Source organism: Copadichromis virginalis, linkage group LG8 (assembly GCF_057382275.1).
Source record: "Copadichromis virginalis isolate Kocher_CV1m ecotype Utaka linkage group LG8, C_Virginalis_male_GT1.1, whole genome shotgun sequence".
In the NCBI taxonomy this organism is placed as follows: Eukaryota; Metazoa; Chordata; class Actinopteri; order Cichliformes; family Cichlidae; genus Copadichromis; species Copadichromis virginalis.
In genome coordinates this window covers 21,324,726-21,340,823 of record NC_140625.1, presented here as the reverse complement: position 1 = coordinate 21,340,823, position 16,098 = coordinate 21,324,726, and the positions used below count along the sequence as shown (strand labels likewise).

Here is a 16,098-nt window from a genome sequence, read left to right as displayed (position 1 = left end):
CCACACCCTATAAAATTTTTAATATATATCAAAAACGGACCGAGCGTCTGGTTGTCATTCAGGTGTCCTGTGATCACCCTGCGGGGTCCACAGTTTTGTTTTTTTTGTTTTTTAGATTTAAATGCTAAGCTTGTCTCATGGTCTCGGGTTTGACAACGTGGTGAGGTTATAACCGAGAACTAAATCAGTTTATGCGTGTTACACTTGAATTTGTTCGATTTTTGTTTACGCACTGTGACTAATGTGCGCCTCCTGTGTCAGCAAGCAAACATTCAAAAATAAAGATTTTTTCCTGATCGTTTAAAAAATAAATAAATAATGAAATCAAATAACACTTCTCTTGTGTTTTTATGTTTGCAGGAGGGGTGATGCGGACTTTTAGCCACTTTTATCGTCTACAGTTCCTATATTAATATCGAAACAAATCCGGCATTTATGTTGTTTTATTCATTTGAAATTAAAATTATGAAAATGAAATCACCACCGTCACACTGATCCAAACAGAGATTTATTAAAACCACAATTATTCAATTAATACACATTAGTTCATCTTAAGGGGACTGACATCATTAGCTACGTCTTGACAAAATGTTTCGTACACACACACCCGCGCTCAACGGCATACACACTTTGTAGAGATCCACGGATATATATATTTTTTTATTTGAACAATTTACATTGTGCGTGTATCCACATATGTACAAAATCCATTTATTATGATACATTTAATTTCAAACAAAATAAATAAATAAAACAAAGAGGCCTACTTATTAAAATCCACAATTTTAACAACAAAACAGAAAGAGGCCTTTGATGTGCAAGTGAAAAAAGTTTCCTCCGAGACTAAAAATATAGGCTATTTTGAGAAGGGGAGAAATGTGCTGCTTACAGTTGGTCCCATATAATTTTGTACGCACATTATATCTATTTATATAGTTTGTATATATAATACTGAATAGTACACACAAATTCAACGGCAGCTGAAAGATCTCTCACAAAACTCGAGTTATACATCCTTGACAAACGCTACATAGACTTGTTTGTTGACACAATGAAACCACAGTCAGAAAAAAGATGAAAGAAAACTTTGAAAAACGAGTCACACAGTTGTGACGTTGGTGACTAGGTGTTTATATTGCACATCGGTACTTACATAAAATTTTAAATCACTACATTGTAATTTGTCTGCCTCACAAATCTCACAAATGTTTTGATTTGTCGGTCGGATTGTAACCGGTCTAAGTGCACTCCGGGCCGGAGGACTCTTCTGACAAGGACCGCTGTCCTCTGAAAGGGTCAAACCCATTCTCATCTACCGACAGGCAATTCCCTGCCGAACTGTAGCCCTTCTTCTTCGCTCTCCTCTCCTCCATCTTGATTGTGTCGTACAGCCCCTGCGGAGCTTCGTCTAGCAGGTTATCTCTCTCTGAGTAGGACGGTTTCATTTGGCACACGTTGCGCAGCAGCAGCAGGGCTGGTGCGTAAAGCACATTGACAAGACCCATACCAAGATTAAGTTGTACAAAACCGAGACTGTGCACTATCTGCCCGGCTACTATGGGACCCATAGCATAAGCGACAGAGTAGGAAATATCTGCAATAGCATAAACACTACCATACACAGAAACATGACGCACATCAACTAAAAATGCAAGTGTGGGCAGCAGGGCAGTGTCTACCAGCGCTATGCCAAAACAGATGCCGCACAGCGGGGCGATAAGCTGCCCAAAAGTTTTGCATGCGGGAACTGTGCAGGAGCTCGCCCCTATGATAACCATGCCCACAGCTCCGTAAAACCACTGCAAATTTGGATGTTGTGCTGCCAATTTAACCGTTATGTAAACACCGAGAACGTGAGGGAAGAAGGCTGGGAGCCAGGTGAGCCCCATTTCCCACTGAGATGAGTGCATGGTGGTTTCCATCCAGTTGGCTATAGTTGGCTCTAGAAAGGCAAGGGGGATGTTACACACTGTCAGTGCCCCGGCCACCACAGCTATGTAGGGATCAATCATGAGTCTGTATATGGGGGTGCCGACTGGCATGTTCTCTCTAGTCCTGTTAGAGAATGGCTTGATCACGGTCAGTAGCATTAAGCCATCCGCCAGGCAAATGCAGGCGAGCACGATGAACGGCACTCGTTTGCCGACAAACTCGTACAGGACGCCCCCGAAGGGAGGCGCCACCAGACTCCCGAAAGAGATGAACGCCAGAGCAATGCCGAGCGCCCTGCTTCTCTCTCCCTCCTCCGTGTATTTGTCAGCTATCATTGCGATTCCAGAGGTGTCTGCGAAAGCAGAACCGAGACCCTGCAAACTTCTGGCCATAAAGAGAGTCGCGTAATTCTCCCCGAAAGCGAAGATGCAGGTAGAGATAAACATGACAGTCAGTCCAATTAAAAGTGGAATGTCATAGCCCACCCGGTCTATGAAAGTTCCCGACAGGGGGTTAACTAAGAGCTGGAGGATGGCTTTTGATGCAAAAAGTATTCCTATCTGGATATCTAAATTGTCCTTGTTGCTTTTGTCCTGGCTTGTGCTGTTTGCCGAAGTGTTGGAGTGCATCACAACGTGGACGTGTTCTGACTGCTCAAGCTCCAGATCAGCAAGATAGTCTGGAATAATTGGCACGATTACCATGTAGAGCATATTGTCCAACAGGAGAGCCACGCAAACAATCACCAGTATGATCCGTCTTTGCTGGTGAGGATCCCGCATCGCGGTGCCTAACTGCTTGGTTCTTTCACCCATCTCGGACAGTTTTACAGCGGCTGATTTGGCCAGCCCCGAAGAGCCTCCTTCTCCATCCATGGTGTGCTTTTCTTTAAAAAAAAAAAGGATTTTCGATTCAAAACTGTATTTGTGCTTCTTCCGTCTGATGCCGATCTTTTTAACACCTCGGATGACTCATTGGTGCTTTCTTTACACTGAAGTAACGCTCTCCGTCCTCACCTCGCCTGTGCGTAAAGGGAGAGGCGCAGATGAACTTGGTTGCCTCATCTGTGAAGATGGTTTTCTTCAGCTTTCTCCTCTTGTCCTCGGCTCAGCCACGTCCGATGATGTTTCATGATCTCCCGAGAAGTGACGTGGTGAAATCGTAGATTTTCTGCACCTTGCAGAGGTTTCAGCTTCTATTCTTACATATCAAAGTTTTTGTTTGGAGCGATTTTGATAATTATTTGCACAACAGAGAACACTCAATCTCGCTTATCTCTGTTGTCATACCTCCTATCACCTGTGGCACTTTTGCGCTCTGCTCCGAGACCACGAGTGACTCCGTGGCCATTGGTGCACATTAACCCGCAGGTTCGGCGCTATTTTAGTCCCTTTTTTTGTCTCCTCTTTTCAGCAAGTGCTATGACGCATCACCAGCTTGCCCCCAAGTGGATCCCTTCTCCACTTGTCTCTTTTATGTTAATCTCCAACCATTGGCAGCAATCACTTCAACCAATAAGAGCTGGTGAACACTATTACAAAGGCGCAGAAGAAAAATCGTTTCGTACTCTCAGTGTGTGACTCTAGACTTTGGAGATATAGAAAAATATATTGCGCTTTGTCATCACCAGTATATACGCACAAGAGACGGTACATGTTTTCAGAATAAAAGTCTATCCATATCAATCGCACAAAACACAACATTTACGACATTTCTTAGACTTGCCAGTAACGTCATTGACCTTATTGTTTAAAGTTACTTTGTCACACTGCCCTTTTCTGCACCCAAAAGACTCCAGTACCGTGGACAGATTCAGCCCCCACGGGCTCTTTAAACGGCCAGGTTTGAGTCTCTCACTCATTTTTTGAAGCAAAGATACTTTTCATGGCCTTCTTAAAAATGTTGCCTAAACTCCCAAAAGTCATGGCTCTTGTTAGCGTTTGCATTTACACGGAATAATGTCGCATTCAGCTATCAGCGCAGACACTGTGCAGGGTACAAGTTTAACATCGGCGACACCTCGTGGAGAAAATTCATTGGTACAAACAACAGGAGTGGAAATCACTGCATTACCTTTACTAAGTACTACAGTCCTGACATTTTATACAGTTGTAGAATTATTTACAGGCTATTACTACCCAAAGGACCCATTAAAAGAATTTCAATTAAGTGCTTTAGTTTCGGTTTCTTTCAAATATTTGTCTTGCGCAGTACTATTGCTATTTAAGTCTGTTGTTCGTTGTATGACGCTACAAAAGAAACTGCAAAATATTTTTTTTATAGTTGTTATTCTTACTTTCTGTCAGTGTGTGATTCTAATATATGCATTTTAACAAGACTTCTTTCTGTTTGTCAGTAGAGGGCGATAACGACCTACAAATGATTAAAATCACAGGGTAGCGCATGCTCAAGGACAGACTACAAGACTGGCACCTCTTCGTTGGTACTAGAAAACTAATATTAATTGAAGTACAGCAATCTGGGTAAAAAAAAAGAATAACATTTAAATTTATTAAATTAAAATTTGCTAATACAACAACAACAATAGTAGTAATAATAAGAATAATAATTAGGCTCAAATAGTTCTTGGTCATTCCTTTAAAAATAATTCTGCTCTATCCCTTGGAAACACGGAATAAGGAGATGGGAGAGGTGGCTCAGGAGTTTTGCACAGGAAAGTGTATGAATATATATGTATGCACATGAGTTTGATTAAATATTAAATATTGAAGATAAAAAGATTAAAAAAAAAGATATAAAGATTAAGCAGCATGTGCTTTATGTAAGTGACGGTGCCTAAGTGATTTATATACATATATGTATATGTGTAGGTACACACACACACACACACACACACACACACACACACAGAGAGAGAGAGAGAGAGAGAGATAAACATACATATTACATAAACACTTAAAAAAATGTATAATATTATTGCCTTATACATCATTCATGCATAACTTGGCAGAGTCAAGAGTTTCAGCCTAATCCTCAGAGCTGAATTATGGATGATGACTCGGCCTCTGACGTGAAGACAGTACAACAGAGAGGCTTAATGGATGAGACTAGGGGCAAGGTTTTCTAGATGCCTAGTGACACAGGCGTGATCTAATTCTTTAAAAATCATTGCATGAAAAATCCACTTCAGATATGTCACATCTTTGACACAGTTCGTGGTCTAATGGCATCAAAATTTATGATAACACTTGTGACCGAGAAACTATTATGAACAGATAGTATTATGTAACACTAAGCCAAGCATCAGAGCTTGGGTTTTACCATCTAACGTGCTTCCTTCCACTGATATGATCTGACCTCTGGACTGTAGTGTGTAATATTTAATGGAGGGTTTAGTTGCCCTTTGGCTTTCTTCTTTGATAGGCAGCTTTCACCTTTGTCTCTTACATGAGTAAACACATGCTCAGTATTAATGCTGTAAACATGCAGGACTTCACCAGCTAGGTCCATATAGTGTCTCTGGAGGTTTTACAAATAGTGTTTTCACTCAGCCGCCCCTTGTGGCTAAACTTCAAAGATGATTTTTGCATCACTCACTTTTCCTGTTTTTAGATATTTTAGGGCCGTTTAGCAAAGCGAGTGTTCTTCGACCAAAATTCTTCAAAATGTTTTCACCAATTTAATTCAGCTGCACAAATAAATGCTTTTGGAATGATACACTTCCATTATATCGGCTTGCTGTTTCGGAATTAAACACTATTGTGCCAATTTAAACTAGGATAGAAGAGTAGGGGAGGGCATGTAACAAACTGAGGTTCTTTTGAAGCATGCAAAAGAACAATCTTCACAAGTGATTACAACACTGGAAGTTATGACGCTTTTTCATTAACCAAGCCTACAATTGATTGGTGTTGACGTGGTAGGTCAATAAGTGTTTTTTAGAACTGAAGATAATGTTAAAGCAGTGATATCCTCTGTATTTTAGTGACCTAATTTATTTTTCCAGCCAAATATAAATGGCACACAGTAGATTTTTAAGGCTCTTCTTTAAACATCTTGGACTTTTATTTTCTAGGGATGTATTTATTTATTTATTTATTTATTTTAATTGAAGTTATTATTATCCTCATCCTTATATTAGAGAAAGCTGCCAAATAAGGACAGGCATCATTCTGTTTTCTAACATTGTCTGTGAAGAGTAATAAATTTAGCACACCTCTATTTTCTATTAACCTTCAGCTTGCCTGGTGGGTGGATCCCAAATCTTAACGTTTCTATTGGATGAAAAGGGTTGTAATCGCTTATTTGTTTTGGGGGAAGGCTCAGTCAGGCTTTATCTGTCTGTGACAGGTTCTACTTTCTTCCTGTGAACTTTCTGCTATTACCACAGTGTCTATCTACAGCTCTGACCAAATTAGATCACTAGACCACACACACACAATCAGCCAACTGTTTCTAAGAACTTGATGCTGATCTTTTAGTTCTTTAATCTTTCTCAAGAAAAGTCCTGATCGCAGCAGGAGACGTTGGAGGAAGGACATGATTGTGCCAAATATTTAACTCCTCCTAATGAGCAGAGCTTGCTCATATACTGGAAGGAAATCCGATGCTAATGAGCAGGCTGCATAACAGCATTCCCGAGGCAGCTTCTGATTAGGCGATGCATTTTTTTTCCCCCTGCTCAAGCTTTTCAACTTACTTTTATCCCCACTTGTCACATTTTTACATTCAAGAAAAGATACAGAAAAAAATACAAATTCACAAAGACAAAGCAACTTTAAGAGATGCCTTACTGGGGTAAAAATGATCAGGGCTATGACTTCATGCAATTCAACATTTAAATGCAGGGGTTCATCATTCTAATTTAAGCAGCCAACAGTCTAATTTCAGGACTGCTTCACTGTTGCTCATTAGGCTGAGTCCTTCTCCCTTAAAGAAGGCTGCCATTGATGGTGAGAGAATTTAATCCCCTTACGACCAGCCTGCGGGCAACAACGTCACACCTCGGAGGTTAGTGTGACAAGGATCGTCTCACAGTGGATTATTTCTGCTGTGGATACATTTAGCATCAGAGCTGGAGTTGTTTCTTCTACAGCAGAAATGGCAAACTCTTTTTACATCGTGGGCCACATATAGCCCACTTTGATCTGAAGCGCCTTGAGGAGACTTTTGTTGTGATTTGGCGTTATATAAATAAAATTGAATTGAATTGAAGTGGGCCGAAGCAGGGAAACCCCTCTATTTGTCAGTGTAAAGAAGTTTATATAGACATTTAATCCAATTTAATCCAAGAAAAAGAAGTGCAATTTCAGCAGTACAACTCAAGTTTTTCTACACAATAAAGAAATGCTGACATCTGTGAGCATGTCTAAAATGACAGAAAAAGCTAAATCTAAATTTACTCTAAAGCTTAACATAAATTTCTTTAGTAGATTGCGATAAAACCGTTTTTTTGTGTTTTGTTATTGTTTATCTATTACTTAATTACTTTGATGTAGTATGAATGACAGTAAAGGAGGTTCCTTATTAGTAGGAAAAACTGTAAAACAGTTAAAAATCCAAAATCTATGCCCTCCTTCACATTTTCCAAAGTCATCAAGTGGGCCGGAATAGAGTCCTCCATGAGCCAAATCTGGCCCCCAGGCCTTATGTTTGACAGCCCTGCTCTACAGTATGTGCCCCTTCTGTGGTGATCTTTGGAATATACGTGGCTTAGTAACTCAACCCACAAAGACATTTCATTGCTGGTATTATGAAATTGCTAAGCCAATATAGCTTAAGGGTAACTGTGTTCCTGCTCTGAAGCATCTATTCATGTGCATGCAGACAGAAAACGCAAACGTTTGCCTATTTACTAAAAAAACTACAGCATTTGTTTTAGAACTATTCGGCGCACTGAAAAGTAAAAACAAAATTGTTAAATATGTTTAAATATAACTGAATATGTCATCAAATTTAGCTCAGTGTAAGTTAATATGAAATGAAGACAAAACGCTACCAAACTCTGTGTAGTTTAGTGTATGCATTTCCTAATTTAGACAAGTACCTGAAATGAGATTAAGTCCACGTCGCCTAAGAAGGAGCTTAATTGCGCAACGGGCTTAACACAGTAAATATTTCCTCACTGTACAGAGGGGCTGTATTATTTAGCTGTCTACAAAACAAAACCACTATTAAATAATCTGCTTATTAAAATACTTTAGATTTGACACTGACATGTGATAAAAGGCACATTTCTGCTTGCAGCAATTAGGCTTCTTGCTTACAAGCATCTCCATTAATCGGATTAAAATAGAAAGCGCAAACAGCAGAAGAGGAGCAACATCTGTGTTTATTGTCACTGGATTCACGTGGATGCTTGAGCAGTGCAGGTTAAAGTCAAGCTGCTGAAAGAAAGAATGCATGAACATTTAAAATGGTCAGATTACCTGCAGCATGTTTTTTTGTTGATTGAGCTAAGTCCAACATGAGGTATGGTGGCTCCAAGCAAACAGACCGTCCTGTAATGTCATGTACTGTACAAATATGAAATATGAAAATAACACAACTGTACATCTCTGACCTGGCAATGTTTATTTCAAAACATCCTACTACGTTTGAATGAGGAACCTATCATGAAAGCAGTTGATGATCTTGGATTTTTGCCCGATTTTACTGGGTTTTCTTTTACTTTGACTTCTTAATATCTGGTTCAACAATCTTCTGTCCAGTGAGGAAATGCCAAACTCCCCCTCGGTAGAACTCATTTCCAAATGAGTAGAGGAGAGCGTTAAATATAGGATTTGTCTTTGCAATAACTGGAAGCATCTACAAGGGAAAAGGCACACAAAAAAGCAAAGGTTTAAGTTGTCTCACATACTATGGCAAGTGTGACATTAAAATGATTGACTCCTTTCATTGTCTTGCTTGTGGAATAAGTCACAAGAATGATGACTGAAACTGCAACTAAGAAACTGTTAAACTAAAAGTCAACAATAAGAAGAAGAAAGAGGTGTTTAACTGTTTCACTTTCACATAGTGTTAGGTTGCAAAAAACAAAATAAATACATACCATTCTTAGCTTTGGAGAGATGAGCTTCACATTGTCAAAGCAGGCATAGACACACATGATGACATATGGGCCCCAGCACATCAGCAGTACCCTCACAGGCAAACTGGTGTTAAACTGTAAAATAAAATCCATTGTGTTACATACAACAAGGCTTCAAAAACAGAAAGAATGTGTCACAATTAGTCTAATAATGATAGTGATAGTGATCTTATCAAGCTTGTGTGTAGTTGCTGAAACAAGAGATGAAGTAGAGATGCACTTCAGTGGTTTCGTGACCAAAAGTATGTGGTCAACACAAGGTTAGAATGTGGCATAACTGCTGGATGAATAATTAATAGACAACAGATCACACTTGAATAGGATGGAAACCAACTCAGAGCCTTACATGGGTTGCTTTTCAGATTGCCATCTTTTTGAGATCCCCTGCATGAATCGCCACCTTATCACGGTGGAGGGGTTTATGTTTCCCATTGATCTAGGAGCTATGTGGTTGGGGCAATTTGCTCTGGTAAGGACTCCTTACCTATGACAAAATAGTGGTACACATAACCTATGCAGCGTAACAATCCAGGGGTCCAGTGCTCTCTGCCTGGGATAGGGTTACTGGGGTCTTACCCTGGAGCCAGGCCTGGGGTACAGTCTCGAGGACAATTGTCTGATGGCCAGGCCTTAAGCCATGGGGCCCAACTGGTGTCAGCTTGAAAAAGCAACATAGGTCCATCCTCCTGTTGACCACCCACAGGAGGGGCCCACAGGAGGTGTTCAGTGCTTAGTGGATTGACTGGCAGTCAGAGCAGAGGTCCTGGTACTCTGATCCCTGGCTTCCAAAACTGGTTTGTGGTAGATTCAATATCACCTCACTTATGAGGGACGAGTCCAAGCTGATATAGATATAGTCTGACTCACTCAACGTACAACTTGGGGTATGGAACCAGTTTCCTTCTCACTGAGGGGTTTGACTCTGTTCCATTCTGGAGTTTCGGTGAGAAGCTATGGTCAGGCTTAATGTTGTTTTTTATACTTGTATCCCTGTTTTTTGCTGCCTGTGTTTTGGGGTTTAGATTAGATCCAGATCGTTGTTTGTGCCTATATGCCAAATGACAGTTCAGAGGGCCCAGCCTTCTTAGAGTCCCTTGGTGAAACCCTCTCCAGCACTCCACCAGAATGCTGACCAAGTGTAAGTCGGACTTAATTCTGATTAGTGTTGGACAATGCCAGGGCTGCCATCTGAGCTTTCTCTCAGGGTTGGTGAGGAGCTTGATCATTCAACAGGGATTTGGAATAGAGCCGCAGCACCTCCACATCAAAGGGAGCCGGTTGAGGTGGTTTGGGCAGACTAGGATGCCTCCTAGGTGAGGTTTTCTGGGCTTAACCCTTTAAGACCTACCATAGAACCAAGTTCGCCAGAGCTTATATTATATTTTTACATGCTGTGGAGCCATTTTTGGGAGCATTTCAAGTTGCTATACATCAATACAACCATTATAGCCCAAACTTTAATAATATGTCTGCATTAGGTGCATAGTAATTACATAAATTGCAAAAAAGTGCAATAAACTACAAAAAAATTGAAAATCGTTTTTGTTTTTTTAACATATATTTCTAGTTAGAGAAATTTAAGAGGCTTATCCCTCAAAACTGTAAATACAAAAAAGTTACACAAACTAGTTTCCCACCACAGGAAATTTATTTTGAGTGTCTTCATAGTTTTATTTTTGAAATACACCAATTTTTATATACTGCAGGAAAAACGAAAATAAATATTATAGTGCAAATTTGCAAAATAACAGCATATGCATCAAAATAAACTATTTCCAGCAGTGCAATATGAGTCTTAAGCATCCCAGAAACGACACAGAAAGTCATAAAGTCAAACATAACTTTTTAAAACACATAACAAGTAAAACACAAGCTCATAAGGCCCCGATCGTAAAAAACTACATTTCCGCAAAATGACGTCACTTCCGGTTTCGGGCAGGTCATGCGGTCATGTGATAGTTCGCGCTGATGGACGTAGGAAGTGTTACAAACAGCTGATGGATCAGCGAAGCGTGTTTCTGGAATATCATGTTTTTGTTGCTGCAAGTGATTTTTATGCAGTTTTTGCAAAGCTATATGTGGAAGGAAACTGTGACCTAGGACAAGCTGATGGCATAAGATGTAAGTACAACTCCTCCAGTTTCATATGCAAAAAAAATTATTGCGCTAGCTTACTTGGTTTCAGAGCTACCGGGATTTAAAAATAGTTACGCAAAACAGAGCGTGCCCGCTCCGATCGGCTGTAAAGGGTTAATACCCCTAGATGGGCAGGAGGAAGTGGCTAGGGTGAGGGAAATCTGGGCTTATTTGCTTAGACTGCTGTCTAAGATAAGTGCCGTGCCTTTATCAAGCCATAATTTTCATTTTCTATACAAATGAATCATTATCTCACATTTTTGGAGGATTTTCTTCTTTACAACTTTGCTTCAGTTCATTGTCTGTGGACTTTAAGCAAAATAATACAATTTTGGAAATTAACAGAAAAAATAAATAAATACAGAATATTTTTTCAGAGAATGTTTTTCTTGACTTTTCCTCTGTAAATTGCCCTGTTTTTATTTTATTTTATTCATAACCTTATTCTTGGAAATTACTTTTTTGCCTGAGTTTATTATCCTTTTGTACCTGAGTGCTTTAATAATAATAATGACTATTTTTACCTACAATGGCCCTAATATTGCAACCGGTCTCACTTCTATGCTCAGCATAAAAAAACTACAATAAAGAGTGGCATGCAAATAGAAGAATGGAGAAATAATAAGCCTGTTAAAGATTAAATAAAATAAAGAAGAAAAAGAAAAGCACTCACTAGCAGGTTTAAAGGTTGTGTTTCATTATGCGTAAAATTAATCTTCTTAAACTCGTGGTTTGATTAGAGCCCCTTTGATTAGAGCAAAATAACATTTAAGCTGCTTTCTTCTACACAGCCAGTGATCAGACTCTTTTGTACGACTGTCCAATACTTAACAAAACAAAATATTTTGAAGGCACAATTGGATGTGCTAATACACAATGATTTTTAGTAAGACTGCAGCATGTATTACCCGGTGGTGATGGATCTTCTTGAAATGCTTGTAGATCAAATCATAACACGAGTACATGTTAAAAGCTGGGAGCATCAGGTAGAGCACCACCAGACTTAGCATGTAGGTGATGTAGTCCCTGTTAGAAAAATAACCATGAACAACAACAACAGCTGTAAAAGTCTATGTACCCGTTTTCCATGTGAACTGGCAGGTATGAAAACAGAAAACTATTGTTCATGGTAAGATTATCTTTTAATATTTACACATTTACCTGTCCCCTTTGGTGTAGTCCAGCGTGCAGCACGTCCTCATGGGCTCAAAGTCATAGACGCCCCATCCCAGTAGAGGAACAGCAGACCAGAAGATGGAGAGAATCCAGATGATGCTGCTGATCATGATAGATGTGGTCCAGAAAAGCTTCTGTCCTACACAGTGTTCATTTTTTAACAGAAAAATCTGATTTAGTTTTAGTCACAAACTTTTGACGTGAGCATAACTTAGTTTTAGTCTTATTTTGGGAATCGAAATGCTTTTATTTTAAGTTGACTAAATATCACAAGGTTATCGCCGACAAAATATAAAGTCGATTCAGTTGACAAAAACATGAAGAAATATAAAATGTAAACGTTTAAGAGTTGCTCCACATGGTTTACAAAGCGGCTTATAAAGCGGCTTATCCCCTGCCCAACATGAAACAAAAAATGAATAAATAAAAAGTTATACCATTTCCCAGGGGCAGATAAAATATGCATGTTTCAGTTTTTTTTAAGACTGACTTTCTCTGAATATCTCATTTCAATTGTGTATAAAACTGCATTAACTAACATTTTGAACACCTATTTGTAGTGCCTTTACTCACTGGTGCAGTACTGGTGATATCTGTCCCAAGCGATTGCAGCTAAGAAACTGATGGATGCCAGTATGGATATCATCCCCTGGAAACCATGATAGGCACAACCATCTTGACCAAATGGCCAGTATCTGAAGAAGACAAAGAAACATGTGTCATACTACAACTTGCAGAAAAATGCACCTAAAGTTACACAAACTTATATATAAAAACAAAGTGCTTAGGTATAAAGGTATACAGCTCAATAAAATAAAATAAAATAACCAGAAACTCATTGATGTGGAGGCTATTCTGATCACAACCCATCATAATTCATAGGTTGTTGTAATTTGTGAAGCACAAAAAGTTTTTTCGTCATTGAGTTCTCTAATGAGAATTTAAATTGAAAGAAGTCAAAAAGTTTCACAAATAGTCATATACAGGACATATTAATGTAGATCAACACAAAATAAAAGTGTTTAAGTTGAGGAGTGTTATGACTACATGGTCAGCAGTAACCATCGCCATTCAGTAAACGGCATAAATATATGTGACCATATCACTGATGTTAAGACAGTGGTGACAGAAAGGCCCTAACTGGGAGTCAACCAGTAGGATCACTCCCTCCATAATTATGAACAATAACGTCATTATCACCATGTAGGGCACATGTGAGGCAAAGCAAAAAGTCAAGCTATCACCTCATTTGGTATTTCATGCAGTTTTCTTTATCATTTTGTGCACACTAAATTCAAACTGTAAATAAAATCCATAAAGCTTATGTTGTGAAAAGGGAAAAGTCCCAATGTAACACCAAATGTGTCTCTGACCTTGAGCAGAATTTGGGTGAAGCATCAATAGGTTATCGTTGTATGCACGTGTCACTAAAATAGGATCGATTCTCTAGAAGGAGAAGTCTTTGAATTGTGAATGGATGGATGCTTTGCCACATATTAAAAGCAGCAGACAACAAGCATATGAAATATCATATGATGGGTCAGTATACACATCTGTATCATAATAAGTTGTTGTTTTTGTGTTTCATTATGTTCAACTGCACAAACTAAATAAAGTTTAACTTCATTTTATGATAGCTGTGACACTACGAGTGCAGTGGGCTGCTGGGTTCATGAAGGTGTACTTACAAATGATCCCACTTAAACTTAAACAATTGATTCTAAAATTTGAAAAAGTGGTTAGCTTGATAACTGGATTCCAATTAAACACGTGGACATTTTTACAATAAGCAAAAAATGAGAAGAGAAATGCAAAAACCAAGTTGATTTTACTTAAATAAATGTATTAATTAAAACCCCCCACTGTAGTTTGTACAAAAACAACTGTCTTGCGTAACACTTTACATAATAATTTTAAGGAAAAATCAGCTTTCTTAATAGGTCAAGCTGGAAATGTCTCACAACATCAGTGCACATTAAGTTTTATAAACTTTGGGCTGTTTGGTCACTTTCAACATATTTTCTTGCCAAATGTGAACAAAGTAGATTGTGGATTTTATTATGAAACCCCGAGACTTAGTCAGCTTGTGCTGGACAGCTTAATATGAAAACTTCTGCTGAAAGATTCAGATATAAAGTGACTGTAGAAGGCCAGAAAATACATTTCTAACAGAGCATGCCCTGTTTGTTACCTGAGATAGCTTGCATAGGCTGCAGTGAGTCCATTAATATTCAAACTGAGGTCAGCTACAGCAAGGTTGAACACCAGGAAGTTGCTGGGATTGCGCATCTCCCTCACCCTGAGGAAAGAAAGGATGCTGATGGCATTGAGGAAGAATCCCAGCATCCCTAAAAGTGAAAACAAAGAATAAATTACGTTTCTATTATTTGGTTTCACATTTAACCTCTAGCTGTATTTGTCTGCATGGCCGATCTTATTGGTTTTTTGGCCCACAAAGTGTGCAAACAAACAAAATGCAATTTAAGTAGTTTTGGTTTGGAACTTTTAACATCTAACTCATCTCCAAGCATTACCCCCCCCCCCCCCCACCCCCCAACAAACAAAAACAAGGAATCCCGCTAAAAATACAGCTCTTCCAAATTTATTCATGGTTATCTGGGTCCTTCCTTCTTGTATAACCATACAGCGCGCTTCACTTACCGCCAACAAGGAGTGCTGAACCGAATGTAAACATGTCAAAGTCTGTGAATCCCTCCGGTAACGTATATGTTGCCATGATGAAGCACACAAATTTGACTTTGCAAAGAAGACGAGTCGTTTTCCTGCAGCGTAGCCACCCACAGTCTGTGCCACAATAAGGCCTTATAAAGGTGCTTTCACGTGAAAAAGCACGAACGCGCTAATCTTAGCAAAGCCCTCTTTACAATCCCCCGAAGAATGTCCTAACAAGCAGACTTCCTGCACACATTCTGCAAGTGAGTGGTTGCAAACACTTTGCAAGTTTTCTGCGCAATTCTGTCATCTAAAGGCTCTGAAAGTTTATTGCCGAACACTCTGTGGCGAAACCAACCTACAGCTTTGTAAGCGATAAGAGAAAGGAAACATGGGAAATGTTGTCTTTTAACTTAAAAGAGTGTTGGACTCTTAAGCAGACTTTGACCGGCAGTCTGGACAGTTACAACTCTTAAATGCACTTTAGGGCTCACCCCACCGATTGGGGTGGGCATAAGAAGACAAGATGAAGCACAGACTAATGTAATAATGGTGTATAAACACATGGGGAGTGGAGAATAGAGGTGGGCGGATCTATGAAATTTTTGCAAATGAAAAAAAAATATACCTCGAACATGCACTTTTTGTGTTGACCGTCCTGTCTATTTTATTTATAGTAAATAGCATATTCAAATTACAGACGTTGACCCAAAGTGCTTTAGAAAAAGAGACCTTTACAGTCCAGGTTTCCAAAAAACTAGTAGAGAAGGTGTCTTTCTCCTGAGTTAAAACTGGGAGCTGGCTCCACAGGAGCCTAAAAGCTGAAGGCTTTCCTCCAATTCTACTTTTAGCTCTTTTCAAAAATCACAAGTGCTCTGTTACGATAACAAGGGAGGTGTTCAAGACCTTGTACCTGAGAAGAAGGATCTTAAATTCAATTCTGGGTTTAACAGGGAGTCACTGTTGAGTTTTGGATTAATTGGAGGCTTTTCAGGCAACTTTGGGAACAACCGTAAGTTACTTAATGTCAAGAGCCAGTACTCACTTTCATGACTACATCAGGCTATCTCTTTTCTTTCTGCTGTAAGAACGAAATGTTTTCCAGACCAGCCTACACATCACTTTCAGGA

General features: G+C 39.2%; 2 protein-coding genes across 2 annotated transcripts; both read right to left on the bottom strand.

Annotated features, from left to right (window-relative positions):
- Positions 1–495: 495 nt before the first annotated feature.
- slc18a3b (solute carrier family 18 member 3b) lies at positions 496–3,365 on the bottom strand. Its single transcript, XM_085466499.1, has one exon. The coding sequence runs from the start codon at positions 2,805–2,807 to the stop codon at positions 1,239–1,241; it is 1,569 nt and encodes a 522-aa protein (XP_085322625.1). The 5' UTR covers positions 2,808–3,365; the 3' UTR covers positions 496–1,238.
- Positions 3,366–8,206: 4,841 nt separating this feature from the next.
- rgrb (retinal G protein coupled receptor b) lies at positions 8,207–15,360 on the bottom strand. The gene is made up of 7 exons (XM_085466498.1): positions 14,957–15,360; positions 14,487–14,643; positions 12,869–12,990; positions 12,281–12,434; positions 12,028–12,145; positions 8,945–9,058; positions 8,207–8,700 (listed from the first exon to the last, which is right to left on the bottom strand). Exons 1-7 carry the CDS (start codon positions 15,030–15,032, stop codon positions 8,560–8,562), a joined length of 882 nt encoding a protein of 293 aa, XP_085322624.1. The 5' UTR covers positions 15,033–15,360; the 3' UTR covers positions 8,207–8,559.
- Positions 15,361–16,098: the final 738 nt, after the last annotated feature.

What these genes read in the sequence shown, in the direction of transcription:
- slc18a3b (XM_085466499.1), bottom strand. Translation starts at nt 2,807, where the DNA reads ATGGATGGAGAAGGAGGCTCTTCGGGGCTGGCCAAATCAGCCGCTGTA.
- rgrb (XM_085466498.1), bottom strand. Translation starts at nt 15,032, where the DNA reads ATGGCAACATATACGTTACCGGAGGGATTCACAGACTTTGACATGTTT. An exon ending in ATATCACCAGTACTGCACCA is followed by an intron (nt 12,435 to 12,868) that starts GTGAGTAAAGGC and finishes AACACTGTGTAG; the next exon opens with GACAGAAGCTTTTCTGGACC. An exon ending in TCTCTCCAAAGCTAAGAATG is followed by an intron (nt 8,701 to 8,944) that starts GTATGTATTTAT and finishes TTTCCCTTGTAG; the next exon opens with ATGCTTCCAGTTATTGCAAA.